Below are 8,850 nucleotides of genomic sequence, written 5' to 3' on the forward strand. Positions count from 1 at the left end.
GATGATGTTTGCTACTGCTGCTGATGATAACTGATTTCTGCTGATGATGATGATGTTTGCTGACTGTTGCTGATAACTGATTTCTGCTGCTGATGATGTTTGCTCACTGTTATTGATGATAACTGAATTCTGCTGCTGATGACCACTCACCACTCACTCCCCACTCCCTCTCACCCACTCTCTCTCTCCCTCTAACCACCCAATGCACCACTGACCACACACACACAGACGAATCACCACCCCCCACACACCCCCACACACCCCCACACACCCCCACACACCCCCACACACCCCCACACACCCCCACACACACCCACCCACGTATCTCACAACCCGCTGCTCTGTGGGTGTTGTTGTGATCGTGTCGCTTTAACGCAATCGTGAAGCCTCTTGGAACACAGCGGTCGTCCTGCACCAGACCCCGGGTTCGACACCACGTCCCCATCCCCACCACCGCCACCACCATCATCACCACCCCGGACCGCCGCCATAGGAATGTGGAATTTCCACCGTTTTGTTTCGCACGGGACGAGGGGGAGAGGCACAGCCGCTCGCTCGCGATTTGACCACCAAACTCGCAGCGTCTCGATTCAATTCGGCGGGGGGGGGGCGGAGGTGGGGGTGGTTGGAGGGGGTGGTTGGAGGGGGTGGTTGGAGGGGGTGGGGGTGGTTGGAGGGGGTGGGGGTGGTTGGAGGGGGTGGGGGTGGTTGGAGGGGGTGGGGGTGGTTGGAGGGGGTGGTTAGAGGGGGTGGAGGTGGTTGGAGGGGATGGGGGTGGTTGGAGGGGGTGGGGGTGGTTGGAGGGGGTGGGGGGGTGGTTGGAGGGGGTGGTTGGAGGGGGTGGAGGTGGTTGGAGGGGGTGGTGGTGGTTGGAGGGGATGGGGGTGGTTGGAGGGGGTGGGGGGGTGGTTGGAGGGGGTGGTTGGAGGGGGTGGTGGTGGTTGGAGGGGGTGGGGGTGGTTGGAGGGGGTGGGGGTGGTTGGAGGGGGTGGGGGTGGTTGGAGGGGGTGGTTAGAGGGGGTGGAGGTGGTTGGAGGGGATGGGGGTGGTTGGAGGGGGTGGTTGGAGGGGGTGGTGGTGGTTGGAGGGGGTGGGGGTGGTTGGAGGGGGTGGGGGTGGTTGGAGGGGGTGGTTAGAGGGGGTGGAGGTGGTTGGAGGGGATGGGGGTGGTTGGAGGGGGTGGGGGGGTGGTTGGAGGGGGTGGTTGGAGGGGGTGGTGGTGGTTGGAGGGGGTGGGGGGTTTGAATTCCCAACGTCACTTTCAATGCACGGGGGAGCAGGGGACTGACGGTCGGTGATGGGAGGCTGGGGGGGGGGGGCGCGTGGTGGGAAGCAGCGGGGCGGGGGGGGGGGGTAGCGGCGGCGGGGGGGTCGCATCTGCCAGTTTTGATCGGCCCCAATCCCCCTCCCCCCGGAACAACGATAACGAGCAGCACGCGGCATCTGTTCGATGACACGCGGCGGCGTCAACAGTGGCGGCGGTTAACGACGACGGTTACCGGTGACAGTTAACGGCAACGGTGAACAACTGCTGCGGGTGTTAACTGTAGCGGTCAACTACGGCGGTTAACGGCGGCGGTAGCGGAGAGAGGCGCTGCCGAATCGTTGGAGTTGAGGCGCCAAAATAATTCTCGACCCACGTCGTGAACCGGCGCCGGCCACGCCAACGGGACCGTGAACGACACGCACGGTGGGGGTGTGGGGGGGGGTGGGGGGGTGAGGGGGGGGGGTGGGGGGGTGTGGGGGGGTGGGGGGGGGTGAGGGGGGGGGGGTGGGGGGGGGGTGAGGGGAACATTTTGCCAACGGCCGCGGTACCACGGTCAAGCAAAGCCGAAGTATCCACCTCCTCGCGCTCCGTCCGCCCATCTCAGGGCGATCCGCCAACCCCTCGCTCGGGACTCAAAGCGCACGCCGCTACCGGCAGCCCATGGCGGGGGAGAGGACGAGAAAGATTTCAGCGGACCGGCCTGTGCTGCACTGCAGCGGCCCAGCCTTGTCTCTCCGGGCGAGAAGACGACGACCAATCTCAGCACGGACGGACACCGTTTGCTGTTCCGCACCCATCCCCCCCCCGCTACAACCCCCTCCCCCCAGCGTCTCATCCGCGTCTTCGTCGTCTCCTTCTCCGCCCGTCCAGGGGTCCGGCGCGTCGCGTTCCATCCGACGCGTTCCATCCGACGCGTTCCATCCGACGCGTTCCATCCGACGCGTTCCATCCGACGAGTTCCATCCGACGCCTTCCATCCGACGCCTTCCATCCGACGCGTTCCATCCGACGAATCGCCCTCCAAATCCGCCAGGGTTCCTTGTCCGCGGCAGCGGTCAATTTCGCCAGCCATCAATTTCCATCTATCCATCCATCCAGGCCGCGATCGTTGATAATTGGAGGGGGAGGGCGGACGGGGGCAGCCGGCACCCACCAACACCCGTGGAATTCTGGGAACCCCCAAGCTCGCGTCATGCTCAACAAACGCCAAGACGGCTGCACCGTCGCTCGGTAACAAAACCAAAACCTCGCTCCTCCCTCCCTCCCCCCACCTCCTCCTCATCGTCTCCATCTCCCGGGAAGAGACGAGATGTCATTCGGCCGCTGTAGGGACCTTCCCGCAAACTGGGCTCTGGTTACCGGGGCCGGCGACGACCTGCGGTGAGCGGAGTGGCCACCGCGGATGAATTTGCCGTAAAGTTTTCTCCCCGAGTTGAACCACCACGCTTGGCCCATCGCAATCCCAACTGCGTTGCTGCTCAGCTGAAGTGGCCGCTTGCCCGGACCTCCTGGGTTCAATCCCAGAGTTGGCGAGGGGGTGGGGGTGGAAGGGAGGAAGGGGGGCGGTGGCATTTCCGCACAGCACAGATGCTCGCTGCACCATTTAAATCGGCGACAGGAAGGGACGTCGTCATCATCCGGGACGCCAAGACAACCAGCCGGAACCCGCCCCACCAGCGGCCCCGGGTCAAAAACCCACGCTCTCCCAGCTGAACGGTGACGATCCCACCGGGGTCGCACCCACCAGATTCACACCGCCGAAATCACACCACTGGAAACACACCACCGAAATCGTAACCACCGCACAAAACACACCACCAGAATCACACCGCCGAGAAATACACCGTCGGAATCACGCCACCAAAATCGCACCGCCGGAATCAGACCGCCAGAATCACCCCGCCGGAATCACACCGCCCGCTCTGCCAGGCAAATGCCGCCGGTGCGGCCACGGACGGGGGTGGAGGGGGAACGGTCAAATATCGCACGGGTCACCCCCCAGCCCCAAGCCGAGCCCCAGGCCCTCGCCGGCGCCGGTGCCGGCGACCGCCCGGAACGGCGCCCCGTTCTGCCCGCCGGCCGTGCTGCCGGCGAGGGAGGGGCCCCTAGCGGCGCGGCCGCTGGCGGCGCAGGCGGCGCAGACGGCGCCCGAGAGGCGGCGCAGGCCGAGGCGGAATCCGCTGGTCGAGAGGCTGTAGACGAGGCAGTTGCAGAAGCTGTTGCTGATCGCCAGCCACGTGGTGAGGAAGGAGACGGGCGCGCTGTCCACGAGGCGCGCGCTCTCCAGCAGCAGGTAGGCGATGTAGGGCAGCCACAGCGCGTAGAACACGCTGGTGATGCGGAACAGCACCGTGGCGTAGCGCCGGTCCGGCGCCGAGTTCGCCGCGCCCGCCGACGACGCCGCTGACCTGCCGCTCCCCCCGCCGCACGGCCCCGGCGCCCCGCGTCGTCCGTCGTCGCCGTCGGCGTCGTCGCCGCCGCCGGCGTCGGCGTCGCGGTTGGGGAATCGGGCGCGGCGCTCGCGGATCTGCCGCGTGTGCTGGCGGCAGATGCGGAAGATGCGCGCGTAGGTGAAGCACACGACGGAGGCGGCGGGCGCGTACAGCGCACACACCACGAACGCCGTGTAGGCCGCGTTGGTCCGCCAGGAACGGGCGCACCAGCCGAACACGTCGCCGTGGTAGCCCGGCTTGCCCCAGCCGAAGAACGACGGCGCGAAGACGGCGCACGAGTAGAGGCACACCGCCGCCACCGAGCAGCGGACGCGGCACGGCGTCACCAGGCGGCCGTACGAGAGCGGCCGCGTCACCGCCAGGTAGCGGTCCAGGCTGATGCAGGCCAGGCAGGCCACCGACACGCTCTTGAGCACCGACACCACGTAGCCGAAGGCCTTGCAGGCGAGCCGCTCGCTGAGGCCCCACGGGGGACCGTAGTGGAGCAGCGAGAGCGTGGGCACCAGGCAGGAGAGGCCCACGCTCAGGTCGGCGTAGGCCATCGTGCGGATGAAGTAGCTGGTGGTGTGGTGGTGCAGCAGCGGCGCGCAGTGGAACACGAAGATCACCGTGAGGTTGCCGGCGACGATCAGCGCCGTGAGCAGCGTGAGCACCGCCGCCTCCAGGACGCACACGTCTCCCGCGTAGCGCTGCGACAGGCCCAGCGGGCACGGCTGGTGGTGCCGCTCGCCGCCGCCCACGCCACCGCCGCCGCTGCCCACGCCGCCGACGCCGCCGGTGCCGCTGCCGTTGGCACCGGAGCCGGACGCGGAGACGCCGCCGCCCCACGGCGAGCTGCCGTTGCCGCCCTCCCAGGAGGAGAAGCCGCCGGAGGAGCCCGGCGCGGACGAAGCCGCCGCGGACGACGCCGCGGACGACGCCATCGCGGGCGGGCGGGCGAACGTTGCCGGGTCGTTAGGAGGCCCGGCTGGCGCGGCGCTGGGGCCCGGACAACGGAGGCGACATCATCCCCCCCCCCCCGCCGCTTGCGATTGGCGATGGATGTTTTGTTGTTTTGATCTTATCCGGTTGTTGTTGTTTTGTTGTTCACCTCGCCCGTCGCGATTAGATGGCCATGCTCTTGTTCGTTCGATCGTCCTCCTGGCCACGGTGATTCATCGGCGACGTTCGCGTGCGGTGACCCGCGTCTCGTGGCAACGATTCGTTCCGTGGTCTCCCAGAAGAATTTTTATCCAAAATTCGCGATGGTGGCAGTGGCGGTGGCGGCCGTGCTGGTGCCGGTGGCGGTGGTGGCGGCGGTGCTGGTGGCGGCGGTGACGGCTACTCGAATGCGTCGCTCCTCAGGCGAGCTTGGCCTTGCCTCTGCTCCCCACGGCGATCTGGATGTGAATATCCCAGACGAGGCTCCACACGGGCAGCGCCAGCACCGTGGTGATGCGCACGAGCATGGCGCTGCGCTCGCCGCTGCCGCCGCCGCCGGTAGCGAGCAGGCCGGCGGACACGGTCAGCGCCATGGGAGAGACGGCGCGGTGCGTCGGTGCGGCGGTGGGTGGGTGCGGTGGTGGTGGAGCGTCACTCGTAAACGAACACCTGCCCCCCCCACCCCCTGCTTGCTCGCCCGCCCGCCCGCCCTCCTCCGCTAGGATGGAGGGTGGGGGAAAAAAAGAATATTGATTAAATAATAATAATGATAATAAAACACTTGAATAGTCGTCGTGGTGGTAGTGGTGATGATGACGACGGTGCTGTGGGTGTCAGGGTAGCTCTCTGCAGGAGGGAGCCCACCCAGGGAGCGAGTGATTTATCAGCGATCAGGAAAAAATATCCACAGCTGCCTCCGTCTCCTACCCCTCCTCGTCCTCCTCCCTCCGGCGCTGCTCCGTGCAGGTTGCTCCGGCCCCGTGGGCTCGCGCCACGGACGACGACGACGGTTCAATCCCGGGGCAGGGATCGGCAGCAAACCGGCGGCTTCGACGGCGACGGTTGAAGGCGTCGTGACGCAGGAGCTCCTCCGGTGAGCTTCGACGTTTTCTTGGCGACCCACGTCTCCCGCGTGGCCCCCCCTCGCTCTCCCGCCCGCCCCGCTCAATCGCGTGTCCTCGCCGCGGGTTGAAGCGGCGGACGGCGTCCGGCGGCGAGGCAGAAACCGCTCCTCATCGTCCCACCACCACCACCCCCTCCGCCTCCTCCTCCTCCTCCCCCTCCTCCTCCTCCTCCTCCCCGCGCGCGCGCGCCAGCACCAGTTGGACGGACGGTCGAAATCCAAATAAATGAACCGTTGCGGTCAAAATAAAATCTCGGCGGTGGAGGCGGCCGCCGGATCGTCGCTCGGCGCAGCAGATATTGTGCAAGGGCGCTCACCCGCTCGCCCCGCTCGCCCGCTCGCCCGCTCACCTGCTCGTTGGCTCGTCCGTCGCTTCGTGCTCTCGCGTTTTAATTTTCAGTCGCCACCGTCGTCGTTGGCGATGCCGGAATTCATTTCTCCGTCACTCGGCGGCGCCGGAGCGTTGGCGGCGACGGTGAGAAGCGGGGCGAGCGAGCGCCCGACAGCGTCGCTGATCTTCATTAATTTCATCCAACGCTTCGTTACGACGGAGTCCCGTGGGACCGGAGGGGTAGGGGGCGGCGGGTGTGGGGGGTGGGGGGTGGGGGAGGGGCGGTGGGGAATGGAGGGAGGAGGAGCCGGGAGCTCGGCCGATCTCCGACGGAGAAGCGGGAGGGACGCGAATTCTTCCGCGCGATCAGCACCTCGGGACGATGGAGCCGCGTGCCGGACCGAGGACGGGCGGCCTTAGCGGCAGGAGGCGCTTCGCTTGCACCGCAGCCCTCGCCGAGGCCGTGCCGATGGCGAGGCGAGCGGGCGGCAGAGCGCGCCGAGGCGAACGTCGCATCCGAGCGGAGACGGACGCGACGGATGGAGATGACCGAGAATCACGCACGCACCACGCACCACGCACGCACCACGCACAGCGCACGCGCGCGAGATCGTGTACACGCGGTCGCGCGCGCGATCAGCGCGACAGAGACAAAGGGGATGGTTTTAAGGTGAGAGCTCCCGCGGAAAATGTGCACGGCAGAGACGCGGCCCGGCGTACTGCTCTCCTCTGCGCAGCGCAAGAGAGCGCGGGGAGGGAGAGCGCGGAGAGAGAGCAAGAGAGAGAGAGAGCGAGAGAGAGAGAGCGAGAGAGAGAGAGCGTGCGTGCGCAGTGGCTGGAATCGAACGCGCGGGTGCGCACGGAGCGGAGATGGAGCATCAGGCATCGAACTGCTTTCCTGCCAACGTGATTGGCACTCATTCACCCGACTCTACCCCCACCACCCATCACACCCACTGAGCTGCCCCCCCCCCCTCCCACCACCTCCACCACCACCGTACCGCCCCCACAGTCACCCACCCCCTCCCCCTCAATAGCCCCCCAATCTACGCACCCCCCCCCACCCACCACTCACCCAACGTCCACTCCCCCCTACACCCCCCACCCCACCACTCACCCCCCCCCACTCCCCCCTACACCCCCCACCCCACCACTCACCCCCCCACTCCCCCCTACACCCCCCACCCCACCACTCACCCCCCCCACTCCCCCCTACACCCCCCACCCCACCACTCACCCCCCCACTCCCCCCTACACCCCCCACCCCACCACTCACCCCCCCCACTCCCTCCTACACCCCCCACCCCCCACACACACAACCACCCACGACGCCTTGAACGCCCCCCCCCACACACATACCGCCCCCCCTCCAAATGCCCCATCACCGTTGCCCTGGCAACCGTTGCCAAGGAGACGAACGCCCTCACACCCATCCACTGCGTGGAACCCTGGTGACGGAGCCAGATGGATGGAGCGAGGAGGAGGGTAGTTGCTGGTTATGGGTGATGATGATCATGATGATGGTTGTGACATGGAGGAGATGATGGTGATGACGGTGGTGGTGATGGCCGAGCGGCGGTGCAGCGGTTAGCGCTGCGCTGCGCTACGGGATCAACACCGGTGACGATTATTTGAACCGGTCATGGGCCTCCCCTAGGTCGACTCAGCCTCAAATGAGTACCTGGGGTGCGGTGTGTAAACATCGCGACTAGGGAGACAAAGGCGGCCGGACGTTGTGTTGGCCACCCACCCCCACGTGTGCCGTGCCGGCCTTCATAGGTGCCCGCTACCAGCACTTGCCCCTACAATCTGTCACACGCTATACGGGGGACCTTTGTCTTTGCCTGGTGATGGTCGTGATGGTGATTGTAACAAGAGTGATAATGGTGATGGCGACAAGAGTGATGATGATGATGATGATAATGATGGTGATGTTAGTCGTTATAACGATGTTGCCGGTGGTGATGGTGATGACGACGTGGATGCACGTTGAACTTCTTTCGCACTGCACTAGAGAGTAGCGCTAATCGGAGGTGCAGGAAATAGTGATGATGGTGGGACTGAGAGTGTGCTGATGACGCGGTGATGAGTGACGATGGCGGTGAGAATGAAGATGGCGATGATAACGGTGATGTTTGAGATGATGATGATGATTGTAATCGTGATGACAATTTACGGTGAAAATTACAACGACGTTGAGGTAAAAAAGGGCCTGGGTTTGATTCCTGGCGCCTGGCTGTGTGGAGTCTGCATGGTGGTTCACTCCCTGTTCCGCAGAGTGTGAGGGCATGGATGGGTGAGTGTGTGAGTGTGTGACAATGTGTGAGAATGTGTGAGTGTGTGTGAGTGTGTGACAATGTGTGAGAATGTGTGTGAGTGTGTAAGTGTGTGTGTGTGAGTGAGTGAGTGTGTGAGTGTGTGAGTGAGTGTGTGAGTGTGTGAGAATGTGTGAATGTGTGTGTGAGTGTGTATGAGTGTGTGTGTGTGAGTGTGTGTGAGTGAGTGAGTGAGTGTGAATGTGTGAGTGTGTGAGTGAGTGTGAGAATGTGTGAGAGTGTGTGAGTGTGTGAGTGTGAGAATGTGAGAGTGTGAGAGTGTGTGAGTGTGAGTGAGTGTGTGTGAGTGTGTGAGTGTGTGAGAGTGTGAGTGTGTGTGAGTGTGTGTGAGTGTGTGAGTGTGTGAGTGTGTGACAATGTGTGAGTGTGTGAGTGTGTGAGTGTGTGAGAGTGTGTGAGTGTGTGAGAGTGTGTGAGTG

At 64.8% G+C, this 8,850-nt stretch overlaps 1 protein-coding gene across 1 annotated transcript; it reads right to left on the reverse strand.

The window, feature by feature from the left end:
- Positions 1 to 1,762: 1,762 nt before the first annotated feature.
- Positions 1,763 to 5,311, reverse strand: LOC144948469 (G-protein coupled receptor 52-like). The gene has a single exon (XM_078877964.1). The coding sequence runs from the start codon at positions 4,641 to 4,643 to the stop codon at positions 3,243 to 3,245; it is 1,401 nt and encodes a 466-aa protein (XP_078734090.1). The 5' UTR covers positions 4,644 to 5,311; the 3' UTR covers positions 1,763 to 3,242.
- Between the last annotated feature and the right edge of the window lie 3,539 nt (positions 5,312 to 8,850).

This window comes from Lampetra fluviatilis, chromosome 49, assembly GCF_964198595.1.
Source record: "Lampetra fluviatilis chromosome 49, kcLamFluv1.1, whole genome shotgun sequence".
In the NCBI taxonomy this organism is placed as follows: domain Eukaryota; kingdom Metazoa; phylum Chordata; class Hyperoartia; order Petromyzontiformes; family Petromyzontidae; genus Lampetra; species Lampetra fluviatilis.

Bases quoted from the DNA above. Each gene is read 5' to 3' on its own strand.
- LOC144948469 (XM_078877964.1), bottom strand. From the start codon at position 4,643: ATGGCGTCGTCCGCGGCGTCGTCCGCGGCGGCTTCGTCCGCGCCGGGC.